Consider the following 17,580-nt stretch of genomic DNA (forward strand, 5'->3'; position numbering starts at 1 on the left):
GCACAATGCGATCCTGGTCCGTGACTAGGCTCCTACATGCTATGGTAATACAAATAATATGTAATAACTACACTGTACACCAAGTTCTTTTGTTGTCTAATCTATCTGTACTTAACCACCCTCTCTGACTTACAGAGAGTCAAATACAGTGGCTAGATCTTATCAAGCGCTGGATAATTTTGATGACCAATAATACAAGCTACGCAGCTATTCAGGCTTATCTTGTGTCATGTGTCAGGATGAAAGCGACATGCAGTAGGTATTAAGAAGGAATCGCCCGCCACCCTGTCTATACAGCTACATAGGTGGCTATGTACATTATACAGGGAGCTTTTGCTTTCCTTTGAAGCATGAGGTGTTCTAGACGGGATGTGGTATTCAACTGACCCATCTGGTGCTGCAAATTCTGAGTCCCTGTGTGTACCCACCGCAGTGCTGTTCATCAGAGCCATCAGAGCAGTCATGCAGACCATCACAGTGCTTGCTATTTGGGATGCAGGTTCCATTCGGACACTGGAAACCGTTGCACTTTTTTTCTGAAATTCATTTGAAAAAGCAGCCTTAAGTATGGAAGAACTTCAGCACAGAGGAACATAATTAGGGTTTGGTTTTGTTTGTTAGTCCAGAATGGCCAAATCCCAGGGGCACTCGACACCATGAAGAAAACCCCCAGGATCAGCTGCACCCTTTGTCCATATAGTCTATTTAGATTGGAGGCTCTTTGGGACAGGGACTGCGCACGCAAAGGGTCTTGGACGTGTGCCACAATAAACCAAAGAATAATGATGTGGTTTTAGGGCTCCCCAAGTTTGCTGCTGTTCTGTTGCATCCGTTTAAGAGTGACAAAGCTAGTGTCCATTCCATAAGACGACAGGCCAGTGACTTAGAAAGTAACAACTGTAATTTCCCCCCACCCCTCGGACGAGATGAGAGCTCTCACCACACTTGATAGGGTCCTCGTCGGAGCCATCCTGGCAGTCAGCGTCGCCATCACATGCCCACCTCTGGGGAATGCAATGCCCATTGTGGCACTGGAAACTGGAGGCTTCACACGTATGGTATACTGCTGAAAACAAACAGAAAAAAAGGAAGCATTTACAGACTCATTGATTTCAACTAGGCTCCATGTAAATCAACCACCATTTTTTTCTTTTGTTTATTTGTGACACATTTAAATATATGTTCATATACATACTATTATTAATAATTACAATTTGTATTGTGACAGCATCTACGAGCCAGAGTCATGGGCCAGGACTCCATTGTAGTAGGCACTCTACATGTTGATTTATCATCCTCTAATGGGTGTCAGGGCTCCAGGGTTCCATTTGGCTGGCTTACTGACTTGCTCTGTGATCCTGAGCAAGTCATCCTATCCTCTTGTGCCTCAGTTTCCCCACCTGTAGAATAGGGACAGTACTTACCAACCTACTGTGCCTCATAAGGTTGACTGTAGAGGTTAATGAATGTTTCTAGAGCTCTCTGAGACCTCTGGAGTCAGCCCTTTCTTATCGTTTCAGTCCTTTGGGTCAGTTGGCAAAGGTAATGATGTCTGGCCCTTGCTGAAACAGCAACTGACAAACCTTTATATCGGAGGTGATACCACCAAAAGGGTTTTGAGCACCATTGCCATCTGCTGGCAGGGAGGATCTGCACATAAAAGTCTGACTTGGCACTGAGTGTCAAAAAGAGATCTTGTTTGTATTTTAGGTTCTCGAAGATATTCCTAACTAGACTTAAGATGGGATTTTTCAAAGTTTCCTAGGAGACTTAGACACCCAATTCCCAGTGGATATCGATAGCACTTGGGCACCCACCTCCCTTGGGCTCCCACTTTGAAAATCTCTGCCTAAAATATATTTTGTTTAAATAAGTCATTCTGGAGCCTAATTTATGTGCCGTACCTCTTCAAATAAAAAAAAACAGCCTAACATGAGAGAATACTCTTCATCACCTAGAAAAAGAGCAACATTTGATTTAATTAAATTGCATGCTACTACATTTTAACCTAGCTAGTGACATGAACTTCCAGATATTTGAAAATACTAGTCCTCTGGTACGAATATTCTATTAGGTATTCACTGTGAAATGTTATTAGTTTAGATAAGAGCAATAAATGCGGCCAGCAGAGTTAGATGACATGTTTCTCAAATAATTGTGATTCTTATTGATAATTTCAATTTTAAGCTTAAAAAACCAATACACTTTCTGAAGTAGGTTCACTTCTTCCTCGAGTAATTCTCACTCAGAAAGTCATGAGAGATCAGCGATACCAATATGTATGTCCTTTCACACCCACACACTTGGAATACTAACTACTGGAATCCCCAAGCTAAACAGTTCCAACCATATATACTGAAGAAATTCTGTAATGGATTTAGTAATTACATACGTCTAAATTCTGTGGTTATGGTTTAAGCATAACTCCCATTGATATAAAAGGGAGTTTGCTCAAGTAAATTCTCCAGAACTTGATCCAGAACCAGGACATTTATTGTTTAAAAATATATATGTTTGGAAAACCGCATTTAAACCTGAAGAATTTACACTGCGTAACTTTAAAGCCAAAAGAGACCATGCTGATAATCTAATCTGATCTCCTGCATAACCAGATTAGAGACCTTCGCCCAGTAATTTCTGCATCTAACCTATACCTTCTATTTGGGTTAGGGCATATCTTTTAGAAAGACAGCTCGTCTTGATTTAAAGATTTCAAGTGATGGAGAATCCACCACATCTCTAAATAAGTTAATTAGCCTCCGTAACACTGCACCCCATATTTTTCATAGTGATATTATGATATGATTATGATGTATTTTATGAAAGATAGGTGATGTGAGATGTCATTGGAAGAGTTATATTTGCTGAATATGATTATCCTATTTGTATGCATGTATCATTTTTGTATCCGAAGGTATGAATATTGACTATGTAACTGTATTTCAAATGGAGTCACCCCTGGGTAACACCCACTAGACAAGATGTTTTCAGCCTAGATAGTGGGTGGGGAAGGGCCTATTCAGGGCAATGGGCCATTAGGAAAAAACAATAGCCATTAGGAGAAGCGTATCTCCCACCTGGGGAGCCTTCCCGAAAACGCTACAGACAGCCTCTGAGTAATGGCTGCTATGACTCTACAAGGACATATGATGAAACCATATGTCTCTGGACTCCATCTTGGGATGTCAGTATTTTCCCACAGACTAGTCTGGGACCCACGCTTTGGGAACACAGGATTCCTGCCCTATGCAAAAACTATATAAAGCAGGGAGTGACATCATCTGGACTTCTTCACTTCCCACTCAAGAAGACTCCTGGAAACACCTGAGGAACAAAGACTGAATTTGGGGAAGTGCTGGACCCAGGCTAAAATGATTTTTAGCCTGTGAATGAGACACCTGGGGATTCCAAGCTGTAAAACAAGTGCAGCTTGCCCCTTAAGAATCTGCAGCCTGCTAGTATCATCATAGAATCATAGAATATCAGGGTTGGAAGGGACCCCAGAAGGTCATCTAGTCCAACCCCCTGCTCGAAGCAGGACCAATTCCCAGTTAAATCATCCCAGCCAGGGCTTTGTCAAGCCTGACTTTAAAAACCTCTAAGGAAGGAAATTCTACCACCTCCCTAGGTAATGCATTCCAGTGTTTCACCACCCTCATAGTGAAAAAGTTTTTCCTAATATCCAATCTAAACCTCCCCCACTGCAACTTGAGACCATTACTCCTCGTTCTGTCATCTGCTACCATTGAGAACAGTCTAGAGCCATCTTCTTTGGAACCCCCTTTCAGGTAGTTGAAAGCAGCTATCAAATCCCCCCTCATTCTTCTCTTCTGCAGGCTAAACAATCCCAGCTCCCTCAGCCTCTCCTCATAAGTCATGTGTTCTAGACCCCTAATCATTTTTGTTGCCCTTCGCTGGACTCTCTCCAATTTATCCACATCCTTCTTGAAGTGTGGGGCCCAAAACTGGACACAGTACTCCAGATGAGGCCTCACCAATGTCGAATAGAGGGGGACGATCACGTCCCTCGATCTGCTCGCTATGCCCCTACTCATACATCCCAAAATGCCATTGGCCTTCTTGGCAACAAGGGCACACTGCTGACTCATATCCAGCTTCTCATCCACTGTCACCCCTAGGTCCTTTTCCGCAGAACTGCTGCCTAGCCATTCGGGCCCTAGTCTGTAGCGGTGCATTGGATTCTTCCGTCCTAAGTGCAGGACCCTGCACTTATCCTTATTGAACCTCATCAGATTTCTTTTGGCCCAATCCTCCAATTTGTCTAGGTCCTTCTGTATCCTATCCCTCCCCTCCAGCGTATCTACCACTCCTCCCAGATTAGTATCATCCGCAAATTTGCTGAGAGTGCAATCTACACCATCCTCCATATCATTTATGAAGATATTGAACAAAACTGGCCCCAGGACCGACCCCTGGGGCACTCCACTTGACACCGGCTGCCAACTAGACATGGAGCCATTGATCACTACCCGTTGAGCCCGACAATCTAGCCAGCTTTCTACCCACCTTATAGTGCATTCATCCAGCCCATACTTCCTTAACTTGCTGACAAGAATACTGTGGGAGACCGTGTCAAAAGCTTTGCTAAAGTCAAGAAACAATACATCCACTGCTTTCCCTTCATCCACAGAACCAGTAATCTCATCATAAAAGGCGATTAGATTAGTCAGGCATGACCTTCCCTTGATGAATCCATGCTGGCTGTTCCTGATCACTTTCCTCTCATGCAAGTGCTTCAGGATTGATTCTTTGAGGACCTGCTCCATGATTTTTCCAGGGACTGAGGTGAGGCTGACTGGCCTGTAGTTCCCAGGATCCTCCTCCTTCCCTTTTTTAAAGATTGGCACTACATTAGCCTTTTTCCAGTCATCCGGGACTTCCCCCGTTCGCCACGAGTTTTCAAAGATAATGGCCAATGGCTCTGCAATCACAGCCGCCAATTCCTTCAGCACTCTCGGATGCAACTCGTCTGGCCCCATGGACTTGTGCATGTCCAACTTTTCTAAATAGTCCCTAACCACCTCTATCTCCACAGAGGGCTGGCCATCTCTTCCCCATTTTGTGATGCCCAGCGCAGCAGTCTGGGAGCTGACCTTGTTAGTGAAGACAGAGGCAAAAAAAGCATTGAGTACATTAGCTTTTTCCACATCCTCTGTCACTAGGTTGCCTCCCTCATTCAGTAAGGGGCCCACACTTTCCTTGGCTTTCTTCTTGTTGCCAACATACCTGAAGAAACCCTTCTTGTTACTCTTGATATCTCTTGCTAGCTGCAGCTCCAGGTGCGATTTGGCCCTCCTGATATCATTCCTACATGCCCGAGCAATATTTTTATACTCTTCCCTGGTCATATGTCCAACCTTCCACTTCTTGTAAGCTTCTTTTTTATGTTTAAGATCCGCTAGGATTTCACCATTAAGCCAAGCTGGTTGCCTGCCATATTTACTATTCTTTCGACTCATCGGGATGGTTTGTCCCTGTAACCTCAACAGGGATTCCTTGAAATACAGCCAGCTCTCCTGGACTCCTTTCCCCTTCATGTTAGTCCCCCAGGGGATCCTGGCCATCCGTTCCCTGAGGGAGTCGAAGTCTGCTTTCCTGAAGTCCAGGGTCCGTATCCTGCTGCTTACCTTTCTTCCCTGCGTCAGGAACCTGAACTCAACCAACTCATGGTCACTGCCTCCCAGATTCCCATCCACTTTTGCTTCCCCCACTAATTCTACCCGGTTTGTGAGCAGCAGGTCAAGAAAAGCTCCCCCCCTAGTTGGCTCCTCTAGCACTTGCGCCAGGAAATTGTCCCCTATGTTTTCCAAAAACTTCCTGGATTGTCTATGCACTGCTGTATTGCTCTCCCAGCAGATATCAGGAAAATTAAAGTCACCCATGAGAATCAGGGCATGCAATCTAGTAGCTTCCGTGAGCTGCTGGAAGAAAGCCTCATCTACCTCATCCCCCTGGTCCGGTGGTCTATAGCAGACTCCCACCACTACATCACTCTTGTTGCCACACACTTCTAAACTTAATCCAGAGACACTCAGGTTTTTCTACAGTTTCGTACCGGAGCTCTGAGCAGTCATACTGCTCCCTTACATACAGTGCTACTCCCCCACCTTTTCTGCCCTGCCTGTCCTTCCTGAACAGTTTATAACCATCCATGACAGTACTCCAGTCATGTGAGTTATCCCACCAAGTGTGGGCTCTTAGGGTGAGAATCTGCTAATTCATATCCAGTCTATTTCGTAGATTAAGCTTAGTTCGCGTTTTTTATTTGCTAGGTAATCTGCTTTGATCTGTTTGCTATCACTTATAATCACTTAAAATCTATCTTTTGTAGTTAATAAACTTGGTTTTGCTTTATCTAAACCAGTGAGTTGGAGTAAAGTATATGGGAATCATAACTCAGGGGCAAATGCTGTTGCATGTTCCTCTCCACACTGAGGGAGGGGGCGAATTTTATGAGCTTATGCTGTACAATTCCCTGTGCAGCGCAAGACGGTTTAATTTTGTGTTTATACTCCAGAAGGGGTGTGCGCCTGGGAAGCTGGGAGTTGCCTAAGCTGTAGCCTTCCTATGCAGAGGCTGGTCAGAGAGCATGCATATAACTGCAGCTGGGTGTGTCCCGACCTGTATGTATGCTGGTGAAAGTGAAGGCTGGAGGGCTTTGCAGGTGATCATAGCAGTACAATGGGAGAGGGAGCCCAGGCTGGTGGGAAAGGGGCCTCAGTGGTACCCCAGTTCCAGGTGGCACCCCAGGGGGAACCTGCCACAGCTTCCCTCAAAAATCTTCATCTTGTTTCTTGTTTCTCATCTGAATTTGTCAAGCATCAACTTCCAACCACCAAACGTCATTATACCTTTTTCTGCTAGATTAAATAGCCTTCTACAATCAGAATTCTCGTCACTGTGTAGACACTTGAAGACTGTTTAACTGAAAATATCAGAGCAGATGTAATGTATGAAAAGTGGGGACTGAATTTTAGTATGTTCTTAGGACTCGTCTCACTTATACCCACTAGTGTAAACTCCGTTGTCATCACTGGGTTGACTCCAGTGTATGAGTAGAGAATCCGGTCCGCTAATTCAAGGCCTGATGTAAAAGTGTCAATCCGGAGTGACTCTATTTTCTCCAGCTGAGTTGCACTGGTGTAAATCAGCTGTCAGTAAAAGGGGAATCAGGTCCTTAGCGTACGACTTTGCATAAATTACATCCTCTTTATAGCTCAACCGCTGCAGCTGGAATGCTAGGCAAAGAGGCAAGCATGCTGAAGACCAGTCGCAATTGGAGCTAAGCATCCCTTCTCTGAGATAAATAGTTTAGAAATTGCTAAGAAAACCCTTCTTTCCTGCAATGCGTTTTACTGTTACAAAACAATCAGAGTCCAAGCTGTAAAATTAGGTCAGTGCACACCTAGCCTATCTTCAGTCTGTACATATTGTAACAACTGAGCACTTTTCAGGGAGAAGTATTCTTATTAGTTAACATCTTGATCTTCAGGACCAATGATTACAATTATGCCTCCTTATTTTGCAGACCTTCAAAGGTAGGGCAAGCCTGTTTTTATAGCAGACCATGGGGTAATACATTTTTTAAGCAAGTTTTGAAGCACTGTCAGGTGTAAACGGCTCTACAGATGAATGACCTCAACGTTGATTTGATTCCATCAGTGCAATCTTGCAAATATAAGCAAAAATGAATCATTGCGCACATCAAAAAAACAGTCAGCACTTTCAGAAACGCAGCAATTAAGTTGCTAAAATCAACACATCGTAAGCTAGATGCTTATTCTCTCAGGAATAAGATCTTATTAGTTTCCTGGCCCAATCTGTACATGCTGGGTCACCCACAGCTCCAACTGACAAGTTGTTCAGCACCTGTGAAAAACATGGCATGTAGCAACATGTTTGTGGGGCTTTATGCAAAAAGGGCATTCGCTGGTGAGAGGTTTTTATTTTTAATAATTTCGAAAATCATGTTTCTCCCTTACTATTTATAAGCCTACAGAAATTTAAAACCAAAATTTGTTTCCCTGAAATTATTTCCTCTATTGCTTGTATCTGCCCTGGTTTGTTATTGTAGGGTCACTCATAACTATTGGGCTCCTACCACGGTTTGAGTTTTAGACTGTATTTCATACGCACTGTGACAGGGCCGGGCCAGATGGCTACAGGAGAGCAATAGAAGGCAGATATATTAGCCCCAGGCTAAGTAGCTCCCTTTTCCCTGGGTAAGGTAACAGGGAAGGTTCCAGAACAATCAGGAACCTTCTGGAGACAATTAAGACAGGCTGATTAGAACACCTGCAGCCAATCAAGAAGCTGCTAGAATCAATTAAGGCAGGCTAATCAGGGCACCTGGGTTTTAAAAAGGAGCTCACTTCAGTTTGTGGTGTGCATGTGAGGAGCTGGGAGCAAGAGGCACTAGGAGCTGAGAGTAAGAACACAGACAGTTGGAGGACTGAGGTGTACAAGCATTATCAGACACCAGGAGGAAGGTCCTCTGGTGAGGATAAAGAAGGTGTTGGGAGGAGGCCATGGGGAAGTACCCCAGGGAATTGTAGCTGTTGCACAGCTGTTCCAGGAGGCACTCGAGACAGCTGCATTCCACAGGGCCCTGGGCTGGAACCCGGAGTAGAGGGCGGGCCCAGGTTCCCCCCAAATCCTCCCAACTCCTGGTCAGACACAGGAGGAGTCGACCTGGACTGTGGGCAGAAAAACGGCCAAGCTGAGGGCTGCCGTGAAGCTCCAAGGCAAGCAAAGCCACCAATAAGCGCAAGACCCACCAAGGTAGAGCAGGAACTTTGTCACAGCACAAAACGATACATAGTTTGCCAATAAATATTAAGAAGGTGAAAAGGGGAGATGATCCACATTTTCTGTCTGCTAATTAACCTGGAGCATGTTTTAAATACAGGGGAGTATTATAAGGGTAGGGTAGTCACTTCAGCTAAGAAGAGAGACAATTCAGAGCTAAGGCTCTCACTGCATTCTTCATTCATGCCAGAACAAATACTTAACAGGTACCTTATTTTCAAATCACATTAACGTACTCCTCTTCAAAAACCCCTTGCAAGGCAGGTAACTATTATCCCACTTTTACAGATGAGGAAACTGAGGCATGGAGGTTAAACAATTTAGCCACGGTCTCGGGGCAAATTACTATCAGCCATGGGATTAGAAATTGGTTCTGGCTCCATGCTCAACCCACTTGCCCGTCTGCTCCTATATTAGGATCTAGCGCAGTGGTTTCCAAAGTGGGGCATTAGTTTGTTTTAATGGGGTCGCCAGGCCCCGCATTAGACTCCCCGCTGCTCTGGGGCTGAAGCCAAAGCCCAAGCAACTTAGCAGGGTCCCTTGTGGCATGGGGCCCCCTGATTCTGGACTTTAGAATCTAGAGTAATACAGGGCACTGGGATCATGTAGTAATTTCTGTTGTGAGAAGTGGGCTGCAGTGCAATGAAGTCTGAGAACCGCTGATCTAGTCCAAAACCCACAGGTATCTCTCCACTGACTTCAGCCAGTGCTGGCTCAGTCCTTCAGTTGCGGCAGTGTTTCCATCTTAACTTCTGTGCCACTGCCCATCAGGATTCCCCTGCAGTAGCCACTCGCACAAAATACAGGAGCAACAGGGCAACGGAAGATTCGGTCTCATGACACGGCAGGGTTAAACTGACGCCTTCCTGCGCAGCATGTGCTCTTCCGCACAGAGCTACCCGAATGCAAACCCTTTAAAAGCACAGCAGCTGATAGCTAGCAACGAGCAACTCCAGCAGAGGGTTTCTCGATCACATCCCAACGCTTACCCGTGCAGTTCGCTTCATCTGACCAGTCTCTGCAGTCGTTATCGCCATCACACATCCAAGAAAGACGAATGCACATCCCCGAGCTGCAGCTGAATTCATCACTTCTACACTGGTGAGCGTCTACAAACAAGGCACCCAAAGTTCAGATGGGGTGACGGGGGGGTGGGGGGGATTGAACATAAGCTGTTGACTTAGAAGAAAGAGCTGACATTTCATAACCGGCAGCCTAAGCAGCTCAGAAAATCTGTTCTGGTCTTGAAAGTATTTTTAGTGCATTGTTTCTAGCCCTGAAAGATCAAGAGCTACCACGTCACTCTGATTCCCATCTTCTGTTCTTCCCGTGGATTTAATAGTCTGCTGCTCAGGAACTATTAGCCTTAGCCTTAGAGGTTGACAGCCTCACCCACAACCCATTCAAGACGCTGGGAGCTGCAGATGCTCAGCTGCCTTTGAAAATCAGGCCAGAATCTCCTTTGAAATTAGGGATTCTGAGCTCCTGAGGACGTGCTGCAAAGAACTTGCTAGTGTGTGCCTGCACCACTGCCCCCTGCTGGATGGAGGTGGAGTTGCTCGACACTTTGCCATACACCCTAGACTGCATACAACTAATGGAGACTCCCCTTTCGGTTAGGAGCCTGTGCTGTTAATGCAGGAGGCTGAGTCCTAACCCTGCTATTACTGTGCTCATGATGTGCAGCCATGAACTTGCTAAATGGCCAAGGATTTCTTACCAGTATGAAGCAACTGGGGGAGGGTGAAGGGGAACCTACTGTTGCAGCACTTGAATTTGTAGCTTCAATGGCTTTAGGAAATACCAGACCTTGGAGCTGTCTAGCCTGTCCGGGTGCCTTGAGGCAGCTGTGTTTTTACCCTGCTCCAAGACCAAACATATCAACTCTCAGAAGCTGCATGAGTATAATTTTTAATCCTTGCCAGATTATTTTGTTTTAAGGCAGATGTGCATGGCAGGTGAAGGGAGCTGGGAACATCTGATATCAGCGCCTACCTGCCAGCTCAAGGCGTCACGCCTCGGGTGGGGTGGATATCGGCTGTCATTGCACTTTATTGCTCCTTTGTCCTATGCATCTCATCCCCTCCCCGGACCACATCTGCACTAGCTGCCTGACGGCATCCAGGGAGGGGCTAGCAAGCCCTGGACAGTGCAGCAAGGTGGGTCCCCTTCAGTGATCTCCTGAGAGCCAGAGATGCTGCCTTGCCCTGCCTCCATCCGGGCAGGCTTACCCCCTGCCTGGTGGAGAGAACAGTGATATTCTTCCTAAGGGGGGGAAGGGAAAGGACATCCAACTGAGACAAACAGCTCGCTCCTTATCACGCTTACCGCAGTGGCTTTCATCACTGTTATCTCCACAGTCGTCCTCCAGGTCACATTTATAGGACAGCGGGATGCAGGTCCCCGAGCCCTGGCAGCGGAACTGAGTCTCGCTATCACAGACTGTTGTGGCTAAAACAAGGCGGGGGAGGGAGGGAAAGAAGAAAGAGGTTTCAAGGCCACCAATTAAATAATTCTGCCCCGACCCAAACTCGCATGTTAAAATAAAAGCAAGGGGAATAAAATGGAGGGAAAGAGCTTCCTCGGAGCTATTCTTGCTATGGATTCTGGCTATGTGCTGGATGAATTTCTCCTAGTTCAGGGCAGTAAGGGCTTAATGGTCTGACCTGGAGATGGGACTGAAACCAGTTCCACACTGCAATACCACGCCTGGAGAAAGTGCCCTCCAACCGGAGAGAAGAAAAGATGAGGAATTTGGTTTCACGGCTGGCTTGGCCTGACGTGGGGGACCTTGAGTCTAAGCAGCCATCAGTTAGGAACCTTAGGAGCAACTAAGCCTGGGGAGACGGTTTGGCCTGGACTTTATTGTCTTATTGTTCAGTTGCTTGACGTTCGGACCCAAATCCAGGTCCTAACTTTGAACCTGGCCCTGTTTCTGTAATGGGCTGAGCCACACCTCTATGACTTGGGGACAGTTCGGCCAGATGGCTGTTTCTTCCCTTCATAAGCTCATTGGGCTCTTTGTCTGATTTTCATTCAGAGGATGGCTTTCTCCTTGAATGTATCTGAACTAGCTTCATTAGGATATACCACGCCACAAGGGCTTGTTGGAAGGGTGGAAAGACCATATTCATTATTACTAATCCCCTCTCCATCACTGGTGGAAGCATTTTGCTCCCCAGGCAGGCTTGATAAATGATTACCGATCAGGACGCATACACAAAGTGACCACAGAAGGACACTTACGGCAATTCTTCTCATCACTCATGTCTCCGCAATCGTTATCGTTGTCACACTGCCAAATGCTGTTGATGCAATTCCCGTTGAAGCATCTATACTGGTTAGGCAGACAGGTGTTATCTAGTGCCCAGCGTGTTTAAAAAAAACAAACAAACAAGCTACAATTAGGCACAGCACCGTTATCTTTGCCAAAAGAAAAGGAGTACTTGTGGCACCTTCGAAACTAACAAATTTATTTGAGCATAAGCTTTCGTGAGCTACAGAGCTGTAGCTCACGAAGGCTTATGCTCAAATAAATTTGTTAGTCTCGAAGGTGCCACAAGTCCTCCTTTTCTTTTTGTGGATATAGACTAACACGGCTGCTACTCAGAAACCTATCTTTGCCAAGTGTTCGTCGCTCTTTCTAAGCTTTACACTGCAGGTCAAAAGGTAAAGTCAAGCTGACCTATCTCCCAACCAAGGAATTTATCATTTTTCAGGATTAAATAGCAGCAGGAGTTAAATAGGGTTTTACCTTCCTTGATGCAGGTGTTGTTCTTCATCACGTATCTATGTGGACAATCACACTTCACTTCCCCTGATGGGAGCACGCTGCTGGAGACTCCCTCAGGACACTTGCAGCTTCTGCTGTTGTTTGATTTGGGCAAACACAACAAACTGCAAGGCTTGGTGATGCAGGCATTCCGCCCTGTTGGGAGGGAACACAGTAATTATCTGGCACTGCAGTACAGGGCAGGCAATCTGACACCACGTCTCTCATCATCCCCTTGATTCAGGCTGCTATGCAGGCTCTCTGGGCACCTGGGTGTCAGCTTCACTTGGTTACGTATTGAGTCTGGCCTTGGGAGATGCCAAGAGCCCTCCACACCAACTGACTTCAATGAGGCTTGAATGCACGCTCAGTGCCCCACTAGATCAGGCCCTTCGATCCTAGTGAGAGGCGGTTTTCTGATTAATAAGTAAACACCAAGCAGATCCCCCGCTGCCTTATATAGTCGTGAAATATGAATAATTGACTGGAGGTTTTTTCTTCGCCTCAAATGAGATGGCGAAGTCAAACCATGCTCTTTGGGACAGAAACCATGTTTTTATTTTGTGTTTGTACAGCGCCTAGCACAACGGGGTCTTTGTCTACAAGGGAGGCTTCTAGCCATGGCTACGATACAAATAAATAATAATTAATAATAAACCAACACTGAGAATGCAGTGCTCTCTCGCTTGAGCTTGGGGAAGATTTAATTTAATTCCCTAGAACACAAGTTTCAACTAGGGCTCGGTACCACCCTCCATTTCTTAAGCGCTTGATGGGAAGAGTCATAGAGCTTAAGACCAGAAGGAACCACCAAATTGTGAAGTCTGATCTCCTGCATATCACAAGCCACCAAAACTACCAACCACAAACACACTAAACTCAACAGCGAAAATGAGACCGAAGGATTACAGCCCACAGGCGTGAAGACTATTATGTGCCACAGGCAGAGAATAGGAGGGTCCGAGGTGCACCAATGCCCGAGGACCCTGCAATGGCAGGAAACCGATGGAGATAAACCCAGATGATTCTGGAAAGTGGTCCCTTCTAACCCTACGATTCATGCTGCAGAGGGAAGGCAAAAAAACCCTGCAGAGGGTCCCAAAACTTCTTCCTGTCCTGACAAGTTGTGGCAGCCTGGAAAGGGTCGAGAAGCACCGTCCTGGAGACCCTTCCGAAGGCCACCCCAGGAAGCATTTCTTTCCAAAGGCTCGCTAGTAAACCTCATTCAAGAGTCAGGGAGGAAGCAGGGGTTTCTCATCAGCAGCTTCCATGCTAACAAGAGCATTTCAGAAAACACAGCGACTTAAGGGCCAGTTAATCGGCACTTAACGGCCTCCTGATCAGGCTGAGCACCTGCTGAGGCTTAAACACAACTGAACGGCCTTTTGTTTCAGAAGGATCAGATGAAGTCCACAGCATCTCCTGGAAACGAAGGGGTCAGTGACTTTCTGCTCGGGTGGGCTCATTTTAAGATGGTACTTTAAATTCATTCTAAGCCATCTGGAGGCCTCTCAGTCACAGGCTCTGAACTCTAAATATTCGTGCTACTGTTTCATCTAAAGACAGTTCACTCTCAAAGCCCGTTCAGTCCCTGACCTCTCCGCTTCGAACTGTCAACATGGGCTCCAGCAAGGCCGGTGGTTTTGTAATGAGTGCACATCTGCCCTTTAGCCTGAGACCCAACAAATCCCCTTTCATGTAGGTCACCAAGGAGCTGTCGGATAGTAACAACTGCTACCTAACCAGACCTGCACTGGACTCAAACCAGCAACCTCGAGGTGACAGAGAGATTTTAGGATTTTAAAGCTGAAATGTGATAAAGAGATCACGATGTACATCTATCTTGCTGAAATTTACCGTCAGCAAGCACCATTCACAAAAGATAGACCACACTTAGTTCTATGGCTGAGAGCTGCAAAGTCACCTAAGGAATTTGGATGTATTTGGACTCAAAAAATTTGAGGAAGGATGGTCCAGTGGTTAGGGCACTAGCCTGGACTTTGGAGACCTCGGCACAATTCCCTGCTTTGCCAGCCCCCCCTGGGTGATTTCCCTCCCTCTGTGCCTCACTTCTTCATCTGTACAATGGGATAACAGCTCTGCCCTACCTCAGGGTGTTCTGGGGATAAAATACATTAAAGATGGTGAGGCACTCAGATACTATGGTGATGGGGGACCATATAAGCAGTTAAGATAGACAGACTCCCAAACCCCATTCAATGGGAATTAAGCAGCCAAACACCCTAGATGGCTTTTGAAAACCTCTGCGTACAGTCTACTTAGAAAAGGTCTTTACAAACACTCCACATTACCTGTTGTCTTTCCTCTGTAGAAGATTTTCATATCCATGATCCCATTTAATCGACCAACTAAAATCTCCATTCTCGACCCACTGTATTTAGATGCTCTAAAAATACTCAGCTGCGACCAATCATTCCAGTAGATTTCATTCTGAAACACAAGCTTTGTTCCTTAGTCCATGCTTTGGTGGAAACAGGCAAATAACATGACCTCTGCAAACCTATTCTTTTCCAAATTCAGGATTTGAAGGAGGATCTACAGATCAGGAACTCCCAGTTAATCCTGATTTTTCATCCAACTGGCCAGTGCAGAAGACCAATTTCATAAAGTCATTTTCAACTGAAAACCGAGGGTAATATTTTGCATGGCGGCTACCTGTGCCCCCTAAGGTTTCATAGACCGCTAATACTACTTTGCACTTATCTATTGCTCTTCATGTGGCTTCAAAGCACTCGGCAAGGCTGGGTCAGTGTCATTACCCCCATTTTATAGATGGGGAAAGTAGGATTGTATTGTAATGGAGTCATAAAGTGAGTCAACAGCAGGGTCTGGAACAGAACCCAGGCCTTCCGAGTCCCAGTCCCTGCTTGCGCGTGTCTGCTTGCATGGACACAGCAGTACAAACAAGAATTAGTGAAGCACAAACATGAAGCTGGGTTCAGATAAGCAGACAGACATCTCAGAGACGTTAGCCAAAAGTTATCCAGATTACTGCGGCTCTCAAACCTACGAATCTCAGAACAGGATTGTCGGAATGTTTCTTAAGTCCAAAGGAAAGAAGCTAACAAAGGCTTAAAACTGGACCTGTGCAGAACCTGAAACAAAAGCCGTGTGTGTGCGTTACGGTTGCAAACCATTTGGTGAACTGGGTCAGAGTTCATGGTGAGCTTGGGGCCTCCCAACACAGCTCAGTGTCTATCACAGTTTCAGTCCCAAACTGGGCAGTCTGGGCTGAGCCCCTATATCTACTATACTTATCTCCACACACACTGTATAAATACCTTAAATACAGCAATAGCATAAGGATGAGGAAGACTATCCAGTATCACAGATCTCTGCATCCCATTGAAATCAATCCTCTCGATTCTATCCATATAGGCTTCCGTCCAATAGATCCAGTGATCATCCACAGAAATGCCATTTGGCCATCTCACTCCCTCAGAGACAATGCAACTGGCCGACGAACCATCCATATCGCTTCTGTAAATGCCAGGTCTAGAGTCTCCCCAGTCTGTCCAGAACATCAACCTGATTATGTCCATAAGCAGAGTTAATTTAAAATAATAATACAAGGCCTCATCTAAACAGGTGTCCACACGAAACAGTGAACTCCACTCTTTAAATCCTATCTCGCAGAAAGAGTATGTCTTTTTAACAGGAACTCAATGGAATTCAATGGAATGCACCTGGCAGGGGGAATATCAAGGCTCCAGGACTGTTTAAATATCACATGAACCACAAGTAAAGAAGTGATTCAGCAAACAGTCAGTTTCGAAAAGGTCAACTTCTCACATACTTCCACTGAAGAGACCAGTATTCTGCCTCCTCTACTGCATAACCATTAGCAGCTTTGCCGGTTCTTACCAAGGCAACGTTATTGTGAGGGAAATGGAAAATTGCTCCCAATCTCAATCGAACCGAAGCCCAGTTACCCAGATCATAATATTTAGGTGAGAAAGAGCCACACAGGGAAACAGCTTTCAAAACAGCACATGGAGGAGCGCACTACGTTGATCTGGTATGAATTTAGTACTGATGAAAAGTGCTGGATTGACTTGGTTGGTTTTAATACAAATTAACACGACTATTCACAGATAGGTCCTACTCACCCTTCTTTAGGCACCAAAGCTAGGGCTCTGGGTCGTTCGAGTACAGAGGAATTCAGAACAGTAAATCGCAAGTCTCCATCTGGGTTGGCAACCTAGCACAAGATGTAGAGGTGGGTGGTTTTTGTTTGCAATATGAAGAGCAATTGCATTGTTTAAAATTAAATGAAATTCTGGAGCATTTAATTACAACCACTTAGCAAATGACAGTTCAACGCATACATACTTGACAAACAGTTATCTTAAGGCAAGTGATAAAAGTTTATGGGCTTCATTTACTTATGTGATTTCCACATTGCTGAACAAATTGCTTACTGCCGTAATGCACTATGTGTAGCTAATTCTATCCTGCCACATGACAGAGAGGAAAATGTTCCATTTAATGCAGTTCAAATAACCTGTTGCAGGTAAATTACCTGACAAATTTATCCCTTATGTTTGCCAGTCGCTCACAACTTGTCCTTAATTTTGATGAGTGTGTTTGTTATTGGGCAGTAGTTGAAGAACAGGTTACGCACACAAATTTGAGTCTATGGGCTCTGCTGGGAACTCTTCATTTGAACCATTTGCAGTCTGTAATTTGTCACCAACCATAAACCACGATATTGTTTCTGCTCACTGACTGGATGAGTAAAATTTTTAACTAGGAGAATGAGGAAGAGTGATGCACAAAATTTGGGGGGTGTAAGAGTGATCCAAGTGATGCACAAAATTTGGGAGGGAGTAAGCTTTTGTGATAACGTTCGTGCATCTTTCACGGTTCACCGCTGTTTTCCTGAAGGAACCAGCAGTTATCCAAATACTGGTGATCAACAACAGAGCAAACTTGCCATGTTTATTTATGAGCGTACT

At 45.4% G+C, this 17,580-nt stretch overlaps 2 protein-coding genes across 4 annotated transcripts in view; one reads left to right on the forward strand and one right to left on the reverse strand.

Annotated features, from left to right (window-relative positions):
* LOC311511335 (uncharacterized protein) overlaps nucleotides 1–17,580 on the forward strand; it is a 205,574-nt gene that overhangs the window by 173,598 nt on the left and 14,396 nt on the right. The window lies entirely within an intron of this gene.
* The window catches only part of SORL1 (sortilin related receptor 1), a 101,609-nt gene that overhangs the window by 30,006 nt on the left and 54,023 nt on the right, over nucleotides 1–17,580 (reverse strand). For 2 of the 3 annotated variants that reach the window (XM_084611843.1, XM_084611841.1), the window contains exons 19-27: nucleotides 16,732–16,823; nucleotides 15,904–16,150; nucleotides 14,914–15,052; nucleotides 12,584–12,757; nucleotides 12,076–12,189; nucleotides 11,158–11,280; nucleotides 9,819–9,938; nucleotides 941–1,066; nucleotides 429–536 (exon numbers count right to left, since the gene is read on the reverse strand). In XM_084611843.1, coding sequence (XP_084467969.1) covers nucleotides 429–536; nucleotides 941–1,066; nucleotides 9,819–9,938; nucleotides 11,158–11,280; nucleotides 12,076–12,189; nucleotides 12,584–12,757; nucleotides 14,914–15,052; nucleotides 15,904–16,150; nucleotides 16,732–16,823 — 1,243 coding nt within the window. The remainder of the gene's footprint in view (nucleotides 1–428; nucleotides 537–940; nucleotides 1,067–9,818; nucleotides 9,939–11,157; nucleotides 11,281–12,075; nucleotides 12,190–12,583; nucleotides 12,758–14,913; nucleotides 15,053–15,903; nucleotides 16,151–16,731; nucleotides 16,824–17,580) is intronic. The other variant, XM_084611842.1, reaches the window with a different exon arrangement.

Source organism: Lepidochelys olivacea (assembly GCF_965140295.1).
Source record: "Lepidochelys olivacea isolate rLepOli2 genome assembly, chromosome: 22".
Classification (NCBI taxonomy): Eukaryota; Metazoa; Chordata; order Testudines; family Cheloniidae; genus Lepidochelys; species Lepidochelys olivacea.